The 21,154-nt window shown below is 39.9% G+C and overlaps 1 protein-coding gene across 1 annotated transcript in view; it reads left to right on the top strand.

Moving 5' to 3' along the window:
* The window catches only part of Fbxl13 (F-box and leucine rich repeat protein 13), a 232,799-nt gene that overhangs the window by 7,847 nt on the left and 203,798 nt on the right, over positions 1–21,154 (top strand). The window contains exons 2-3 of the mRNA XM_074064909.1: positions 17,883–17,986; positions 18,432–18,522. Coding sequence (XP_073921010.1) covers positions 17,883–17,986; positions 18,432–18,522 — 195 coding nt within the window. The remainder of the gene's footprint in view (positions 1–17,882; positions 17,987–18,431; positions 18,523–21,154) is intronic.

The following is a 21,154-nucleotide window of genomic DNA, read 5'->3' as shown; positions in this document are numbered from 1 at the left end:
TATATGCACTCATGGCTGTAAACTTTCCTCTCAGGACTGCCTTAGCTGTGTCCGGTAGGTTGTGTTTTCATTTTCATTGACTTCCATGAACTTTTTAATTTCCTCTTTTATTGCATCGATGATCCATTCTTCATTAAGTAATGAGTTATTTAGTTTCCAGCTGTTTGCATGTTTTTTGTCTTTACTTTTGTTGTTGAGTTCTACTTTTACTGCTTTGTGATCAGATATTATGCACAGTATAATTTCTATTTTCTTATATTTGCTGAGACTTGCTTTGTGCCTTAGGTTATGATCTATTTTGAAGAAGGTTCCATGGGCTGCTGAGAAGAATGTATATTGAGTAGAAGTTGGATGAAATGTTCTGTAGACATCAACTAGGTCCATTTGATCTATTGCACATTTTAGATCTTGGATTTCTTTATTGAGTTTTTGTTTGGATGACCTATCTATTGATGATAATGGGGTGTTAAAGTCTCCCACAACCACTGTGTTGGCGTTTATATATGCTTTTAGGTCTTTCAGGGTATGCTTGATGAAATTGGGTGCGTTGACATTGGGTGCATACAGGTTGATGATTATTATTTCCTTTTGGTCTATTTCCTCTTTTATTAGTATGGAATGTCCTTCTTTATCTCATTTGATCAATGTAGGTTTGAAGTCTACTTTGTCAGAGATAAATTTTGCTACGCCTGCCTGTTTTTGGGGCCATTGGCTTGGTAAATCTTCTTCCAGCCTTTCATCCTTAGCCTATGCTTATTTCTGTCGGTGAGATGGGTCCCCTGTAAGCAACAAATTGTTGGATCTTCCTTTTTAATCTATTTCGCCAAGCGGTGCCTTTTGATGGGTGAATTAAGTCGTTAACATTAAGCGTTAGTACTGATAGGTATGTGGCGATTCCTGTCATTTAGTTGTCTTAGTTGTTTGAAGGTTTGATTGTGTGTACCTAAGTTGAGGTTACTCTCTACTGTCTTGCTTTTTCTTTTCCTGTGGTTTGGTGCTGCCTGTCTTTTCATGGTTAAGTTGGGTTTTACTTTCTGTGTGCAGAATCCCTTGAAGAATTTTTGTAGTGGTGGCTTTGTGGTCACATATTGTTTTAGTTTCTGCTTATCATGGAAGACTTTTATTGCTCCATCTATTTTGAATGATAGTTTTGGTGGGTAGAGTATCCTGGGGTTGAAGTTATTTTCATTCAGTGCCCGGAAGATCTCACCCCACGCTCTTCTTGCTTTTAATGTTTCTGTTGAGAAGTCTGCTGTGATTTTGATGGGTTTACCTTTGTATGTTACTTGTTTTTTCTCTCTTACAGCCTTCAATATTCTTTCCTTAGTTTCTGAACTTGTTGTTTTAATGATGATATGTCGTGGAGTAGTTCTATTTTGATCTGGTCTGTTTGGTGTCCTGGAGGCCTCTTGCATCCGTATGGGAATATCTTTCTCTTTGCTTGCACCTCTTCTCCTTCTTCGATGCCCATGATTCTCAAGTTTGGTCTTTTGATGCAGTCGGTGAGTTCTTGCATTTTCTTTCCACAGGTCTTGAGTTGTTTAATTAATAGTTCTTTAGTTTTTCCTTTAATTACCATTTCATCTTCTAGTTCTGAGATTCTGTCTTCTGTTTTTCTATTCTGCTGGATTGGCCTTCTGTTTTGTTTTGCAGTTCTGTTTCGTTCTTTTTTCTGAGGTTTTCTATATCCTGGCTGGTTTCCTCTTTAATGTTGTCTATTTTTGCCCTGAGTTCATTTATCTGTTTATTCATCGTGTTCTTTCTTTCACTTTGGTGTTTATACAGTGCTTCTATGATTTCCTTTATTTCTTCTTTTGCTTTTTCAAATTCTCTATTTTTGTTTTCTTGGAATTTCTTGAGTGTCTCCTGTACATTTTGGTTGACCCTATCCAGTACCATCTCTATAAAATACTCATTGAGTACCTGTAGTATGTCTTCTTTTAAATGATTCTTGTGTGCTTCATTGGGTCCTTTGGCATAGTTTATCTTCATTTTTTTGGAGTCTGGATGTGAGTACCTGTTTTCTTCATTCCCCTCTGGTTCCTGTACTAATTTTTTGCTGTGGGGAAACTGGTTTCCCTGTTTTTTCTGTCTTCCCATCATTGTCTTTGGTGTTGTTACTGTCCCTGTACTGTGTGCAATTAAGTATTTTCTTGCTTGTAATAGTAACAATGGTGATATTTAGAATGGAAGGGTGAGCTGAGATGGAAAGCAAGAAGTTAAAGAAATGGGAAAAACAAATACACAGACTGGAAGGAGAAAACAGAACCAGGTATCAGACAAGAAGGTTTCAAAGGTATAAACAGGGAGCTTTTGTGTACTAATCGACAGTAAGCTGAACAGACATTAGAGAGATAGAGAGAGGATTGAAAATCAAAAATAAAAAAAATAAAGATAAGAATAAGTGTAGAAGATAAGTAAATGAACGAAAAATCTATATATAAAAATGTATTAAAATAAAATGAAAAAATAGACAATTTAAAAAAACCAAAAAACCAAAAAACCTCCAAGTTCAAATGCAATGAAGTTTCAATCTTAATAATTTGGGTGTCTGTCTCAGTCTCCAATCCTGGAGATGGTGCCTCAGATGTTGTTCTGTAGTTGTCTCGTCAAAGGGGACACATAAAGTAGAACAAAACTACACACACACGCACAAAAAAAACCCCGCCAAGTGTCCCAAGTTCAAATGCAATACAGTTTCAGTAAGTTTTTCCACTTGCAGGTGTAATTCGGTTGTTCTCTCATCAAAGGTAGGGAGAAAAAGAAAAAAAAAGAGTCTGGAGACAGTTCTGAGAATGGTATCTGGAGCTGTGGTTTGCCTGCCCGCTGCTGTCAGCCTGCTGTTGCTGAAGGCATTATTTATGCAGATCTCAGGGGTGAGCTTAGCACTCACCTGGCCCTGCAGGCTTTGTTTGCTCAGATTTCTCCTGTGTGTGAGCCTCTGCTACTAGCTTTCCCCTTTCCAAGCACTGGGAAAGGTGACACTGCACCAGCTTTCTCAGGCCTGCGTGTGTATTTACAGTTCATGTGGGAGGTGGGTCTTCCCTCCTCTCCTTTGGAGTTTTCCTCCCACCGCCACTTTTACAGGCTTTCCTGCTTCTGATTACTGGGAGGTGCTGCTGCTCCTGCCAGCCGCCATGTTTGTTTACAGTTCACGTGGGAAGTGGGTCTTCCCTTCTGTCCTGTGGAGTTTTCCTCCCTCCGCCACTCTCACAAGCTTTCCCGCTCCTGGTTTCTGGGCGCGTGCCCCCACTCCCGCCAGAGGCTTTCCCCCAATCTTCGGCGCTCAGTGTACCCCACCCTCTTTCCTGCATGTCTTTATTGCTCTTATTGCTTACTTCTCAGTTTCTCCTTTTTCCCTGGGTGGAGGTTGGTCTGTCCAGGGGGCTATGCTGCTCTGGCCCAGGCTTGTCTGTGGGAGTACCTCAGTACCGTGAAGCTCACCTGGTCCGCGTCTTCCCAAGCCATCTGGGCGCCGGTGACTGGCGGCCCGTGGGCCCTCCTGGTTTCTCCGTTTCACGTGAAGTGGAGATTCTCTGCAGCGGCTGGAGGTGTGGAGGGGTCAAAGTTATGCCTCTTCTCAGTGATTATGCCTGCAAAGTGTGTCTCCAGCGTCTCTCCAAGATTTCACTATAGGAGGCTCGCTTTCTGCTTCCTCCCTCTAGCTGCCATTTTGGAATATATGTCTCTTTATTGTTCTTATTGCTTATTACTCAGTTTCTCTTTTTTTCCCAGGTGAGGATCTGTGTGTCCAGGAGGCTATGTTGATCAGGCCCAGGGTTGTCTGTGGGAGTACTGCAAACTGCTTAGCTCATCTTGTCTGCATCTTCCCAAGCTGTCTGGGTGCGGGCGACTGGCGGTTCGGGGGCCCTCCTGATTTCTCCGTTTAACATGAAGTGGAGATGCTCTGCGCCCGTTGGAGGTGTGGAGGGGTCAAAGTTTTGTCTCTTTTCAGTGGTTTTGCCTGCAAGGTGTGTCTCCAGTGTCTCTCCAAGATTTTACTTTAGGAGGCATGCTTTCTGCTTTATCCCTCTAGCTGCCATCTTGGAATTCCCCTGAAGTTGTTCTTTTATCAGGAACTCTCTCCTGCAGTAACTAACCCACTCCCACATAACAGCATTTATCCATTAATGAGGGCAGAGCCCTCAAGAACTATTAAATATCTCAGCTCTCACATTGGGGATTAAGTTTTAATACATGAACGTTGCGGGGGGGGGGGGCACATTCAAACTATAGCAGAAGCCTCTGAGATGACTTTAATTCCAGCCAAGTGCATACAAGTGCATGAAATCTTGAGCAAAAACATTGCGTTAACTCCCGTAATTGTGAGAGGTAATAACAAAATGATTAGTGTTATTTTAAACCTGTTAAATTCAGTGGAGACACGCTATTGAGTGCATCCCAACTGCACCAGTGATGAGCCAAGGAATCAAAGGTGGGTAAAGAGAGAAATAAGGACATGAGTGTAATCTGTGATAGTGCAAAAATCATTAAGTAAATGAACAGGTGGTGTCAATCATGTTGAAGAAGTGATAGAGTGGATGCTCTAGAGTGAGTGAAGAAATGGAGATCTCAGCAGTTTAGGATAACATGGCCAAGAGTATGACCACAAGAGCAGATGATCAAGGAACAGTGAAAGCAAAGATAATTGGAAGAAAGGTTAGGATGTGAAAAAACAAATATTTAGAAATCTGTTTTTCTTTCTTAATATTCTACCAGACAGAAGGCAGTACAGTGTCTACAGATAAACCAAAGATAAGCTGGATATGATGATTATACTGTCCACAAAATTATTTAGCAGGTGTACTGGGTGTTTGTATCTGAGAGTAAGAATGCACTCTTTAAGGAAAGGGATCGGGGGAAGGGAGAGGGGCAAAGGAGGGTAATAGGGGAGCAAGAATGCTCAAAGTATATTATATGCATGTGTGGAAATGTCACAATGAAACCCAGTATTTGTACAATGAAGATACACTACTTAAAAGAAAAGTGTTCCTCAAATTGTGAGCTTAGATTTCAGCTTAATGGAGATGAAAAATTTGCACAACTAGGTCTGCCCAGCAGAGGGCGGACTTAAGCCACAAATCATGATTTTAAAGCCACTCTAAAATGTTACTGATTTTATGAAAAGTTTTTATGCTTTATGTTTCTTTCAAGATTAACTTGTAAATCTATATATTAAAAGTATTGCATTTATTCCTAAATTATGTAGACTCTATTACTGGGGTTTTTTAAAGGGGTTATTACTGCATATTTCTGTCAGAGATGAAAGAATCAGGAATTTCTATTTTGCAAGGGAACAGCCTACCTATTTAGGGGAGAAGGATCTGGTTACTCTAATTTGTCTGGCTGGACTTTGGGGTGAGACGGTTGTGGCTTCTCCAGAGGGTGGTGATCTTTGCTGATCCTCAGCTTATCCAGCTAGTCTTCAGATATAGTTCTGGAGGCAATTCCACAGAATGGTAAATAAAAAGCATATGACTCACTATTTTTCCAGTGACAGTGTTTTATCTAGGGATTGTTAGACTGAAAAGAGGCATGAAAGGACAGACAGGAGGCAGCTCAACATCAGCATAGGCTGCTGGAACCTGCAGAGGTTCTCCAGTAAGAAAGCTAGACCCCACTACCATGCACAGGTTTGGTGGGGGTGGGGGGCGGGGGAGGGCTAGAGGAAAAGTACCTGGAAGGTCACTAAAGAATACTGTTGCTGGGCAACCAAGGAAGACAAGTTGTGGTTAGGTCACTGTCTGCTTAACTGTAGTTGGGCACTCACCTGGGGATAAATACTAATGACTATCCCTTTGTCAGTCTTTGGGGCTGGGTGGGGAGTTTCCAGCAACTCACTGCAAGGGGGAGGGAGTCTGGTCCTAACATGGCTGCTCTTATTGTTTACCCTAACAGGGATTAGGCATGTGCTACCAGCTCCTCATTGGGCAGGCACAGTTGGGCAGGTGTGTGAATTGCCTGGCTCTTATCTCACAGAGGTGGTTGCTCCTCCCCTGTCAAGTTTGCCTTAAAGCCATCCAGTTCTGAACTGGGTGTGGTGGCACTGGCCTGTAGTCCCAGTTACTTGGGAGGCTGAGGGAGGAGGATCACTTGAGTTCACAAGTTCCAGACCAGCCTGGGCAATTTAGCAAGACCCTGTCTAAAAACAAAACAAATCCTCCAATCTGGCCCCAAGGTCTTCTTTTGAAGACTTGAGGTTGCTGCTCTATCAAAGCTAGTTAGTCCCTTTCAATAATTTTATACAGAAACTTACACAGTTTCTAAAATAAAAAATGTTGGCACCATCTATGTGAATGTTGACAAGACATAAAAACCCATTCATTTTCAAACTTTTATTTTACTACCATAAACACAAGTTAAGATTATAGCATGCCAACACCATTTCCACCCCAGGTGGGAAGGGCGATCTTTTGGGGGATGTCACTCTGGCTTGTTTCTGGGGGTTGGAGGAGTGGTAAACTTTGAACAGTGTTTAGAACTTAAACCTGTTCCTATGTAAAGGCGTTTCTGTTACTGTGTGATTTTGACATTGCATTTTAAATAGCAACCTCATTTTTCATTTCAAAAGATATAGAACTATATACTGATTATTTTACTATCTGCTTAAAAGAGTATGTTTCTGGGTTTGTATATGAACAAACTGTCTCTAAATAGATGTAGTGAGCCCTCTCCTCAAAGCTCTGGGGGAAGATAAACGTGAACACATTTTGTTTGTGAGTACATGGTACAGGCAAGGAAAAACCCTGGATTTGTAGCTAGTTTAAAAACTTGGCTTTGTGAATCACCTGATCCTTCTTTGGCTCATCTATGAAATCCAGAAGCAAGAATATGCCCCCTAAAAGTCAAAGTCAAGATTATTCTGTGGAGGATGTGAAAGCAAACTCTGCTGAGACTCTCCCAATGTGCAGCTATGTAATTGATCTTGCTAGGGTTTGCTCATGAATGACTGCTGTGGTTTGAATGTGTCCACCAACAGCTCATGTGCTGAAACTTCAATTCCCAATGCAACAGTAGGGAGAGGTGGTAGGACCTTTTATAACAACCTACTCCTTCAAAAGCTCACTCACTCCTGTGAGAACAGCATCAGTTCACTCATGAGGCTGGTCCCCCATAACCTCGTCACCTCTTTTTTTTTTTTTAATATTTATTTATTTATTTTCATTTTTCTTTTATTATTCATATGTGCATACAAGGCTTGGTTCATTTCTCCCCCCTGCCCCCACCCCCCATCCCTTACCACCCACTCCACCCCCTCCCTCTCCCCCCACCTCAATACCCAGCAGAAACTATTTTGCCCTTATTTCTAATTTTGTTGTAGAGAGAGTATAAGCAATAATAGGAAGGAACAAGGGTTTTTGCTGGTTGAGATAAGGATAGCTATACAGGGAGTTGACTCACATTAATTTCCTGTGAGTGTGTGTTACCTTCTAGGTTAATTCTTTTTGATCTAACCTTTTCTCTAGTTCCTGGTCCCCTTTTCCTATTGGCCTCAGTTACTTTTAAGGTATCTGCTTTAGTTTCTCTGCGTTGAGGGCAACAAATGCTAGCTAGTTTTTTAGGTGTCTTACCTATCTTCACCCCTCCCTTGTGTGCTCTCGCTTTCATCATGTGCTCATAGTCCAATCCCCTTGTTGTGTTTGCCCTTGATCTAATGTCCACATATGAGGGAGAGCATACGATTTTTGGTTTTTTGAGCCAGGCTAACCTCACTCAGAATGATGTTCTCCAATTCCATCCATTTACCAGCAAATGATAACATTTTGTTCTTCTTCATGGCTGCATAAAATTCCATTGTGTATAGATACCACATTTTCTTAATCCATTCGTCAGTGCTGGGGCATCTTGGCTGTTTCCATAACTTGGCTATTGTGAATAGTGCCGCAGCAAACATGGATGTGCAGGTGCCTCTGGAGTAACAGTCTTTTGGGTATATCCCCAAGAGTGGTATTGCTGGATCAAATGGTAGATCGATGTCCAGCTTTTTAAGTAGCCTCCAAATTGTTTTCCAGAGTGGTTGTACTAGTCTACATTCCCACCAACAGTGTAAGAGGGTTCCTTTTTCCCCGCATCCTCGCCAACACCTGTTCTTAGTGGTGTTGCTGATGATGGCTATTCTAACAGGGGTGATTTGGAATCTTAGCGTGGTTTTAATTTGCATTTCCTTTATTGCTAGAGATGGTGAGCATTTTTTCATGTGTTTTCTGGCCATTTGAATTTCTTCTTTTGAGAAAGTTCTGTTTAGTTCACATGCCCATTTCTTTATTGGTTCATTAGTTTTGGGAGAATTTAGTTTTTTAAGTTCCCTGTATATTCTGGTTATCAGTCCTTTGTCTGATGTATAGTTGGCAAATATTTTCTCCCACTCTGTGGGTGTTCTCTTCAGTTTCGAGACCATTTCTTTTGATGAACAGAAGCTTTTTAGTTTTATGAGGTCCCATTTATCTATGCTATCTCTTAGTTGCTGTGCTGCTGGGGTTTCATTGAGAAAGTTCTTACCTATACCTACTAACTCCAGAGTATTTCCTACTCTTTCTTGTATCAACTTAAGAGTTTGGGGTCTGATATTAAGATCCTTGATCCATTTTGAGTTAATCTTGGTATAGGGTGATATACATGGATCTAGTTTCAGTTTTTTGCAGACTGCTAACCAGTTTTCCCAGCAGTTTTTGTTGAAGAGGCTGCTATTTCTCCATCGTATATTTTTAGCTACTTTGTCAAAGATAAGTTGCTTATAGTTGTGTGGCTTCATATCTGGATCCTCTATTCTGTTCCACTGGTCTTCATGTCTGTTTTTGTGCCAGTACCATGCTGTTTTTATCGTTATTGCTTTGTAATATAGTTTGAAGTCAGGTATTGTGATACCTCCTGCATTGTTCTTTTGACTGAGTATTGCCTTGGCTATTCGTGGCCTCTTGTGTTTCCATATAAATTTAACAGTAGATTTTTCAGTGTCTTTAATGAATGTCATTGGAATTTTGATGGGAATTGCATTAAACATGTAGATTACTTTGGGGAGTATCGACATTTTTACTATGTTGATTCTAACAATCCATGAGCATGGGAGATCTCTCCACTTTCTATAGTCTTCCTCAATCTCTTTCTTCAGAAGTGTATAGTTTTCCTTGTAGAGGTCTTTCACATCTTTTGTTAGGTTTACACCTAGGTATTTGATTTTGTTTGAGGCTATTGTAAATGGAATTGTTTTCATACATTGTTTTTCCGTTTGCTCATTGTTAGTGTATAGAAATGCTAATGATTTTTCTATGTTGATTTTATATCCTGCTACCTTGCTATAGCTATTGATGATGTCTAGAAGCTTCTGAGTAGAGTTTTTTGGGTGTTTAAGGTATAGGATCATGTCATCTGCAAATAGGGATATTTTGACAGTTTCTTTACCTATTTGTATTCCTTTTATTCCTTCTTCTTGCCTAATTGCTCTGGCTAGGAATTCCAGTACTATGTTGAATAGGAGTGGAGATAGTGGGCATCCTTGTCTGGTTCATGATTTTAGAGGGAATGGTTTTAATTTTTCTCCATTAAGTATAATGCTGGCTGTAGGTTTGTCATATATAGCTTTTATAATGTTGAGGAACTTTCCTTCTATTCCTAGTTTTCTTAGAGCTTTTATCATGAAATGATGTTGGATCTTATCAAGGCTTTTTCTGCATCTATTGAGATGATCAAGTGGTTTTTGTCTTTGCTTCTGTTAATGTGGTTTATTATGTTTATTGATTTTCGTATGTTGTACCACCCCTGCATCCCTGGGATGAAGTCTACTTGGTCGTGGTGAATAATCTTTTTGATGTGTTGCTGAATTCAGTTTGCATTATTTTGTTGAGGATTTTTGCATCAATGTTCATTAAGGAGATTGGCCTATAGTTCTCCTTTTTGGAGGTTTTGGGATAAGTGTAATACTGGCTTCATAAAATGTGTTTGGCAGTTTTCCTTCCCTTTCTATTTCATGGAACAGTTTAAGGAGGGTTGGTATCAGTTCTTCTTTAAAGGTCTGATAGAATTCAGCAGAGAATCCATCAGGTCCTGGACTTTTCTTTTTGGGGAGACTCTTGATTGCTGCTTCAATTTCATTTTGTGTTATAGATCTATTCAGGTGATTAATATCCTCTTGGTTCAGTTTTGGATGATCATATGTATCTAGAAATCTGTCCATTACTTTAAGATTTTCAAATTTATTTGAATATAGGTTCTCAAAGTAGTCTCTGATGATTTCCTGGACTTCCGTGGTGTTTGTTGTTATCTCCCCTTTTGCATTCCTAATTCTACTAATTTGGGTTTTTTCTCTCCTCATTTTAGTCAGGTTTGCCAGGGGTCTATCGATCTTGTTTATTTTTTCAAAGAACCAACTTTTTGTTTCATTAGTTCTTTGTATGGTTTTTTTGGTTTCTATTTCGTTGATTTCAGCTCTTATTTTTATTATTTCTCTCCTTCTATTTGTTTTGGGATTTTCTTGTTCTTGTTTTTCTAGGAGTTTGAGATGTCTCATTGGGTCATTGATTTGGGATCTTTCAATCTTTTTAATATATGCACTCATGGCTATAAACTTTCCTCTCAAGACTGCCTTAGCTGTGTCCCATAGGTTCTGGTAGCTTGTGTTTTCATTTTCATTGACTTCCAGGAACCTTTTAATTTCCTCTTTTATTGCATTGATGATCCACTCTTCATTAAGTAATGAGTTATTTAGTTTCCAGCTGTTTGCATGTTTTTTGTCTTTACTTTTGTTGTTGAGTTCTACTTTTACTGCATTGTGGTCAGATAGTGTGCACGGTATTATTTCTATTTTCTTATATTTGCTGAGGCTTGCTTTGTGCCCTAGGATATGATCTATTTTGGAGAAGGTTCCTTGGGCTGCTGAGAAGAATGTATATTGTGTAGCGGTTGGATGAAATGTTCTGTAGACATCTACTAGGTCCACTTGATCTATTGCATATTTTAGATCTTGGATTTCTTTATTGATTTTTTGTTTGGATGACCTATCTATTGATGATAATGGGGTGTTAAAGTCTCCCACAACCACTGTGTTGGCGTTTATATATGCTTTTAGGTCTTTCAGGGTATGTTTGATGAAATTGGGTGCGGTGACATTGGGTGCATACAGATTGATGATTATTATTTCCTTTTGGTCTATTTCCCCTTTTATTAGTATGGAATGTCCTTCTTTATCTCATTTGATCAATGTAGGTTTGAAGTCTACTTTGTCAGAGATAAGTATTGCTACTCCTGCTTGTTTTTGGGGGCCATTGGCTTGGTAAATCTTCTTCCAGCCTTTCATCCTAAGCACATGCTTATTTCTGTCGGTGAGATGAGTCTCCTGTAAGCAACAAATTGTTGGATCTTCTTTTTTAATCCATTTTGTCAAACGGTGTCTTTTGATGGGTGAATTAAGTCCATTGACATTAAGCATTAGTACTGATAGGTATGTGGTGATTCCTGCCATTTAGTTGTCTTAGTTGTTTGAAGGTTTGATTGTGTGTACGTAACTTGATGTTACTCTCTACTGTCTTGCTGTTTCTTATCCTGTGGTTTGGTGCTGCTTGCCTTTTCATGGTTAAGTTGGGTGTCACTTTCTGTGTGCAGGATCCCTTGCAGAATCTTTTGTAACGGTGGCTTTGTGGTCACATATTGTTTTAGTTTCTGCTTATCATGGAAGACTTTTATTGCTCCATCTATTTTGAATGATAGTTTTGGTGGGTAGAGTATCCTGGGGTTGAAGTTATTTTCATTCAGTGCCCGGAAGATCTCACCCCACGCTCTTCTTGCTTTTAATGTTTCTGTTGAGAAGTCTGCTGTGATTTTGATGGGTTTACCTTTGTATGTTACTTGTTTTTTCTCTCTTACAGCCTTCAATATTCTTTCCTTAGTTTCTGAACTTGTTGTTTTAATGATGATATGTCGTGGAGTAGTTCTATTTTGATCTGGTCTGTTTGGTGTCCTGGAGGCCTCTTGCATTTGTATGGGAATGTCTTTCTCTAGATTTGGGAAATTTTCTGTTATTATTTTGTTGAATATATTACGCATTCCCTTTGCTTGCACCTCTTCTCCTTCTTTGATGCCCATGATTCTCAAGTTTGGTCTTTTGATGGAGTCAGTGAGTTCTTGCATTTTCTTTTCACAGGTCTTGAGTTGTTTAATTAATAGTTATTCGGTTTTTCCTTTAATTACCATTTCATCTTCAAGTTCTGAGATTCTGTCTTCTGTTTGTTCTATTCTGCTGGATTGGCCTTCTGTTTTGTTTTGCAGTTCTGTTTCATTCTTTTTTCTGAGGTTTTCCATGTCCTGGCAGTTTTCTTCTTTATTGTTGTCTATTTTTGTCCTGAGTTTGTTTATCTATTTATTCATTGTGTTCTGTCTTTCACTTTGGTGTTTCTACAGTGCTTCTATGGTTTCCTTTATTTCTTCTTTTGCTTTTTCAAATTCTCCAGTTTTGTTGTCTTGGAATTTCTTGAGTGTCTCCTGTACATTTTGGTTGACCCTATCCAGTATCATCTCTATAAAATTCTCATTGAGTACCTGTAGTATGTCTTCTTTTAAATGATTCTTGTGTGCTTCATTGGGTCCTTTGGCATAGTTTATCTTCATTTTGTTGGAGTCTGGATCTGAATTTCTGTTCTCTTCATTCCCCTCTGGTTCCTGTACTAATTTTTTTGCTGTGGGGAAACTGGTTTCCCTGTTTTTTCTGTCTTCCCGTCATTGTCCTTGGTGTTGTTACTGTCCCTGTACTGTGTGTAATTAAGTATTTTCTAGCTTGTAATAATAACAATGGTAACATTTAGAATGGAAGAGTGAGCTGAGATGGAAAGCAAGAAGTTAAAGAAAAGGGGAAAACAAATATACAGACAAGAGGGAGAAAGCAGAACAAGGTATCAGACAAGAGAGTTTCAAAGGTATAAACAGGAGTGTTAGTGTACTAATCGACAGTAAGCTGAACAGACATTAGAGAGACAGAGAGAGGATTGAAAATCAAAGATAAAAAAAATAAAAAATAAGTAAATGAAAGTAATATCTATATATAAAAATGAATTAAAATAAAATGGAAAATAGAAAATTACAAAAAAAAAACCAAAAAACTTCCAAGTTTATATGCAATGCAGTTTCAGTCTTAATAATTTGGGTGTCTGTCTCAATCTTCAGTCCTGGAGTTTGTGCCTCAGATGTTGTTCTGTAGTTGTCTCATCAAAGGGGATGCATAAAGTAGAACAAAACTACACACTCACACACACACACACACACACACACACACACACACACACACACACACACAAAAGCCCCACCAAGTGTCCCCAGTTCAAATGCAATACAGTTTCAGTAAGTTTTTCGGCTTGCAGGTGTAATTCGGTTGCTCTCTCATCAAAGGTAGGGAGAAAAAGTAAAAAAAGCGTCTGGAGACAGTTCTGAGAGTGGTATCTGCAACTGTGGCTTGCCTGCCTGCTGCTCTCAGCCTGTAGCTGGCGGCGTTATTTATGCAGCTCTTTGGGGTGAGCTAGCACTCACCTGGTCCCACAAGCTTTGTTTGCTCAGAGTTCTCCTGTGCGGGAGCCTCTGCTACAGGCTTTCCCCTTTCCAAGCACTGGGAAAGGTGACACTGCCCCCGCGTTGTCAGGCCTGCGTGTTTATTTACAGTTCATGTGGGAGGTGGGTCTTCCCCCCTCTCCTCTGAAGTCTTCCTCCCACTGCCACTTTCAGAAGCTTTCCTGCTCCTGCTTACTGGGCGGTGCTGCTGCTCCTGCCGGCCGCCATGTTTGTTTACAGTTCACGTGGGAAGTGGGTCTTCCCTCCTCTCACAAGCTTGCCCGCTCCTGGTTGCTGTGTGCGCACCCGCCCCCGCCAGAGCCTCTCCGGCCTGCCCGGCTTGTATATTTACAGTCCCGGGAAGGATTGCCTTCCCCCAATCTTCAGCGCTCAGGGCGCCCCACCCTCTTTCCAGCGTGTCTTAACTGTTCTTATTGCTTATTACTCAGTTTCTCTTTTTTTTCTCCTGGGTAGAGGTCAGTCTGTCCAGGGGGCTATGCTGCTCTGGCCCAGGCTTGTCTGTGGGGGTACCGCGGTACCGCGAAGCTCACCTGGTCCGCGTCTTCCCAAGCCATATGGGCGCTGGCCACTGGCGGCCCCGGGGGCCCTCCTCGTTTCTCTGTTTAACGTGAAGTGGAGATTCTCTGCACCGGCTGGAGATGTGGAGGAGTCAAAGTTATGCCTTTTCTCGGTGATTATGCCTGCAAAGTGTGTCTCCAGCGTCTCTCCAAGATTTCACTATAGGAGGGTCGCTTTCTGCTTCCTACCTCTAGCCGCCATCTTGGAATCCTCCCCTTGTCACCTCTTAAAGGTCAGCTCTCTCTTACCTTTGCTGTCTTGTGAAGCAGTAAGAAGTTGCTCACCAGAAGTTGAATAGATGCTGGTCCATGCTCTTGGACTTCCTAGCCTCCAGAACCATGAGCCAAAACAAACATTGATATAAATTACCTAGTTTGTGATATTCTCTTATAGCAGTAGAAAACAACTAAGACAATGATCTGTTGGGTCTGGAGTTGGGTACAGTCCCGGGTCCTGGTATAGGATTCCAGCACCTTCACAGAGTGGGTCTGTCTGTTGCCCTCATCCTTTACTAGAGCCAAATTGGTCTGTGCCCTTGAGCTTGGCTTTTTTGACTTCCCCACTTGTCACATCTCTCCTTGCCACTTGAAAGTTTCTCCAACTGCTGAGGGCCCTACAGGCATTTGGTAATCACTTTTATTTCTGCACTCTTAGAGGAATTATTTTTATACTACTCTTTAGGCCCTTAACATATTTCACCATGTTTATCTGACTAACAAGATAAACAAGATTTGCTCTCTTAAGTGTCTGACATCTGTGTTTGTGTGCCCATCAAGAATTCTAAGAGACAGTAACTATCTGGCCATTTACATTGCTCTCTCAAGTTTTCTTTCCTGGAAGTTTTCCCCTAAATGTGTTTTTCCCTAATCTTTTCCATTAGGCTGAGTATAAAATCACTTTCTCTTTCTCTGTCATCACACTGGACTTTGAGTGGTATTAAGGGAATATTTAGAATTTCTTTTTTTGTCCAAGTCTTTTCCTTTAGTGGAGAAGATAATTAGCAGTGGAGTGGTTAAAAATACTGATGATAGCTTGCTAACTATTATCTTTATGGTGCCTATTTTGTTTTAGACACTGTTCAAGGCAGTTTACATATATTAATTAATTTAATTCTCGTGATAGTCCTATGACATATATACTTTTAGTATCCTATTTTAATTAGGGGAAAAGAGAAGTAAAGAGAGACAGCCCATCATTAGAGGTTGTGCGCTAAAAGATTGTAAATCCAAGATTTAACTCCAATTAAATGGGGGTGGACTCCATCTCCTGCATTGTCTTGCAAGACAAGTAATAGTGGAAAGGAGTAGAAGAGACTGTCCCGGATAAACCTGTGTTTGTCCTCAACACCTAGAACATCTCTTATATTATTTGAGAAGTGCTGGAGACTGAGATTAGGGAAACAGAGCCAAAAGAAAGTAGAAGATTACAAAATGGTTTTGTGATTATAGGCTTGGGAAAGCCAACTAGGGCTAATTAAGTCATAGTCCTTTTTTTTTTTGTCCTTCATTGTGTAAGTTTTTACTAAGAAGGCTAGCGATAGTAAATTAGTGATTTTGATTAGTGTTTTTGAGAGTCAAACAATCATTTTGTGGGAATGTTTACATATATTGCTTCTGCTTAGAATAAAGACTAAGTTAATGGTTTTGTGATTTAAAAAATTTTTATTAAGCAGGGAAAGGCTATTGATTCATTAACTGTGCTGTCTTATTGGCATGCTGCTATGCAGTATTCACTCATTCATATATAAGACCTCATTATGTGTTATTTTGTTTAAGAGGAACACTGATAAGTCTTAAGTATGAACACTAGTAAGTCTTACGCAGAGGTAAACATTTCAACTTTTTTAGTTCCATGTGTCTTTGTTGGCATTTCAGAGACTTATCCTGTCAACTTCTTCAAAAAACTCTTCAGAAAAGTAATTTTCTTATCTGTGGAGCTTATCTTGTAGAAGTATGCAATCTCTGATATTCATTAACCAGGCCCTAGCTTTCTTAACAATTCACTATAAAGCTAAACTCCATTAAGGCACTAGTTCTCAGACAACTGTGTGCACTATAATCCCTGGAGGGTGGGGGCGAGAAGCTACTAAAATGCAGATTCCTAGGCACCATCCTCATAGACCAGTTTACTTATCAGGTGATTCTGATGTAGATGTTCTCAGGGTACCAGAATAAGATTGAGGAGGGGATGTGGAGTGGTGAGTATAGAAACTCAACACACCGGAGATCCAGGCACTGAAGTATCAGAGCAAGTGGACTTTTCATCAGGGCTGTTCAGGGAGCTGATAGAGTAGAAGAGTTCATCTATTCGGTCCCACATGGAACCCACCCTTGCTACCTTTTAGATAGTAGACATCTTTTCAAATCCAGCTTGCAACTGTGGGGAGAAACACATTCTCTTGGTCTGGGAGAGAAGGAAGTCAGTCTGCAGATGGCTGAGCGCTCCCTGAGAGCAGCTGGGATGGGGCAAGTCAGGAGGCCAAGCTGGAAAGAGATCCAATGTCTGAGTCTAATACGTTTTGCCATGTCTTAAGGGTTGGACTCTCAGCCTGTAGACTGCATCCTAAGAGGGGACAGAGCTATTGCAAAGGGAGAAATTGTATTTTGCAGAGTCCCTTTAAGAGATAACTTTTTCTTCTCCTTTCTCCATCTTCTCCTTTTTCCTCCTCCTCTTCCATCCCTCCCCTTCCTCTCCTTCCTTTCTGAGGGACACTCAAGAACTGCTAAGCCCCTAGGCATATGTCTACTGACACTTGGCCTGTAGAGGTTGAAAGAACTGTTCTGCATAGTCAAAGGTGGGAATTTCTTGTTCCTGAAAGTGAGGAGCAAAAGAAATCCAGCAACAGTGGGTCCTAGGCAGGAGAAGGGCCAAAAAAAGTTTCCCTCTACCCCCAACACACATGTTAGACCCCACAGGGAATCAGGGAAACAAGAAAGAAGATAAATGCCCAAGGAGATTTCCAGATGGTTTCTATGGACTTCTATAGAAGTCTATAATCCTTTTTCTCTGCTTCAAATGGAGAAATTTTCAGTAATTACTGTCAATGAGAAGTTCCTTCTGTGGGGACCTCGCAGAGGAAAATGACACAGCAGCAGCTTTCTGCATTCCACACACACATACACGTATGTATACATACATATATATGTCCCATATACATGTGAGTGTGTATATATATATATATACACATAATCTGAATATACATGTTCTCTATGGGCACTGTGGATGATAAAATACAAATGCATTCTGAAGAATTTTTCCACTCACAGTAGACTTTTTTTTTTTTTCAGTGCTGTGAATTAAACCCTGGGCTTCGTGAACGCTAGGCAAGCACTCTACTGCTGAGCTACACCATAGTTCCAGCATAGATGTTGAAGGTTGATGCTCTCAATCAACTTTATGGTTGGATCTGAGGAATTTTTTCACTGTAAAAAAAAAATGGTTTCCTCATATTTAAAAAGGGTAGAAACCACGGATATAAAGCATTACAGCTGTGTCTTTGGGTTGGTGCCAAGAATTTAATTCCTCACATAATGGAAATACAACATAGCAACTCTTTGTTGAGTTATGATTGTGGATTTTTAGAAAGAGGCAAGGTATAATGCATTTTGATTTGACTTTAGCAAAGTATCAACACTGAATACAGAGTGGTATATAAAAAGCATGTTTTAAAAATTGTCACATTATTTGCCCTTTTAATTGTATAGTAAAGTCCATCTGTTTTTGAGTAAAAACATGCAAAAATTCAGAAAAGCTGATTCCATTTCCATTTTTTACAGGCGCTGTTATGTGGCATACTTATTACATGTCCTGAGGATCCACTGAGATATTTAGAGGAAATGCTCATGGTTATCATTGAAAATGGTCTGGAAAGCCTTCTTTGGTAAGTATTGTGTTGATTTATGACAGGGAAATACTTTGAAGCTAAAATACTCATCGAATAGTGTCACAATAAGGTCTTCTAAATGAATGCTTCCAATCTCAAGCTTTTACAAATCTCTCCATAGGCTGTTAGATCCCAGACACTTAAACGGGAATAATATGGCCACTCATTCTCAGCTTGAGAAGCGCAGTGTCCTTCTATCAGTACCATGTGATCATGGGACAGATCATTTCAAGGTGAGGATGAGAAGAGGGAGATACACTCTTTTTTGGAGTGCTCAGCAAAATCTTGGGACATAGTGTTTAAAAGTCCCCCAGGTGATTCTAATCTGTTTCTCGCAAAGGAAACATGTCTCTTCCCTCCACTCACAAGAATTACTGACTTAATTATAGAACTATTGTGAAATGAAATTAATTTTTGAGCTTGTTTTATGATTTTATTATAGGGATATGTGCATTGAGCCATCAATGAAACCAAAAATTCGAAGACTCTCTGAAACTTACATGGAACAACTTTTTGGACTGGATGATCAGCTGGTAATTATTAGTAACTAAGCATTCTAAGGGTTCTGGTGGAAATTCTCAAATAGATTTTAGATTTTATGGGAGGTGTGAGACCAGACTGTTTTATGAATTGGAGTCACTGAGAAAAATGAAAGAATAAAACACACACACACACACACACACACACACACACTCATAGCAATCTCCCCATAGTCCCAAGAAGCACTTAGGCATTTGTTCTTCTTCTTTCTGAGTGTCCACCTTTGTCATTTTGCCTTCTCCTCTCATGCTTAGAAATTGCATCATGGAAAGTTTTGAAGGAAGATGTTTCCTTTCTAATCTGCTTCCTTTTGTGTGTTCCGTTCTCCACTGGCCACCTTCACAGATGAGGATAAAGGGAGTCATGCTAATAAAGATATGGTCAAACCATTAATGATACTGAACTTGAAAGCTAAACCCTGTTGTTCCTAAAAGGAGCAACCTGCTCCAGCAGCTGATTTTGATCCTATAAAAAGGGCAAGAAAATAACTGAGGAGATGGAGACTTTTAGAACAAAGACTGTATATGTAAGAAAAGCTAAAATAGCAAAAAAGCATGTGGGAGAGAAATACCAACACCAGTTACATGTGTGTGAGACAGCTTGTAATGCCTGGTGATTTCAGGGCTTCTATCTGTAAACCCAGGAAGGACTTATGGGTTGCTAGTGAAGTTGGCCTTTGAAAATTATAATCAAAGTAATGTTCAAAGAAGTTGCTGAGAGCCAAGAATGATTCAAAGTATCCATTTACAAACATGGGTGGAGAGTTACAGTGGATCCTGATTAGTGTTCTGCAACAAAGAAATAGAAATAAAGGGATGGGAGATTCTGCCGAGCCTGGGGTGACCTGGAGGCGCAAATGTGCTGAGTAGAACCCACATGTCTGATCCTAGGTGATCTGAATCATGTTTTGTAGATTAATGACTGAACTTTATCAACCGCAGAGTTTTGATCTACTAAAGAGTACATATATCTGCAAATTATGCTCTTGAAGATGTTTGGGAAAACCTCAGGCACTAAAGGGGAGGACTGGGGGAAGATCTTGGGCCTGCAACCCCATCTCTTCACTCTAGAATAGGTTTGTTTTCAGTGTACTTTTACTTGAGTAAAGCTTGAAAACCATTGCCAAAATATGCTAAAACCACAATCTAGAGGGATAAATCTTATTCTCAGTATTTTGACAGTGATCTTATACAATACTGGGTTGTGTCCTGTGACACAACTTCATGAGTTGAAAAAAACAGAAGTAGATAGGACTTTGCAAACCAACGGGGAAAATATTTGTTAAGGTCAAGCATGAAAATATGAATCTCTGGCTGCTCTCATGTTGCTTAGATAGAGGGCTTGACTAAGATTGGATATAGATTAATTCATTTCTTGTTCACTCTTAGAGAAAAATGAGGGTTTTTTTAAAACAAGTAAAACACTCAAATCCTCAGTGTGACTATTTTAAATTATAGTGTAGTAAATAAATATTAGCTTTATTTAAAAATTTTTCCATTCCTATAGTTCCCTATGTAGTTGTAACTGCCACTAAGAGGGCTTTTAATGTTTTAGTAAGAAATTAAAGGTAACAAACAATTTTAATTTTTCACATTGTTTAAGAATGCTTTGCAGGGTTTTATAATCTTGCACTACACAGTCCTGTACAGAAAGAGTTGCCTGTGTATGCCTATTATAAATTATAAACCTGTACATTACTTAGAGAAGAGTGGATTTAGGAAATTGTGAGCAAGCCAAATAGTTATTTTATCTTAAACAGTAGGAATTACTGTCATAACTATAGAAAGACAGTTTGTGTATTAGAAAATGAAAGAATCCACCATTGTAAAAAGGAAGCTAACTTCACAGACTTGATTCTCATTTTTTAGGAAATGAAGTCTCCAGATGAACCTACTAATTACAAGAAAAGACATATATACAATTTAAAAATAAGCATAACACAAAAGTAAGAGAAAAATACCATTGTCATCTATCTTCCAGCTTGAACAATAATGGACATTTTGCCAATCTTGTTAATTTATTCCCCTTCCACCCTTTTTGCTACAGTATTAAAAAGCAAATCCCAGAAATAATATTATTTTACCAGTAAATACTTAAGTGTGCATCTTTGACAGGAATTTAGGTTTTTAGAAAATATAAACTCAATGCCAAGGGTAGAGCAAGACAGTGACTGATAATATCCAAACCACCTTCACAAGAGCTTCACAAGGGAAACCAGGTGAGAGACCATAGTGCCTGCTTTTAGTATAACAAAAGGAAAAGAAACGTTGAAGAAGGCAGGATGAAAACAGTTGTCTGCATCATCCCTCTCCAACCCGACGCAGCCCAGCATGGAGAGAGACACCTCCCACTCGGGGAAAGAATTAAGTACAGGCCTTAACCTTGAAACCCAATACTAGGCCCATCACCACCACTACTGCTAGGCCAGTGTGCTTGGTCAGAACAGGTAGCTGACTGCAACCACTGTCCCTCCTCTAATCTTGGGCAGTAGAGCAGGAAGCAACACTCAACCCATTGGGGTAGAAGGCATGGGAGCTAGCACAGGGCTTTGTCACAGAGCCCAGTGCTAGTCCCGCCATACTGAGACCCAGCATCCTGTAGAGGATGAAGGCCAGAGCTCGTAGG

This window comes from Castor canadensis, chromosome 2, assembly GCF_047511655.1.
Source record: "Castor canadensis chromosome 2, mCasCan1.hap1v2, whole genome shotgun sequence".
In the NCBI taxonomy this organism is placed as follows: domain Eukaryota; kingdom Metazoa; phylum Chordata; class Mammalia; order Rodentia; family Castoridae; genus Castor; species Castor canadensis.
Note: the sequence above shows the minus strand (reverse complement) of the source record. Positions and strands in the feature narration are given on the sequence as shown.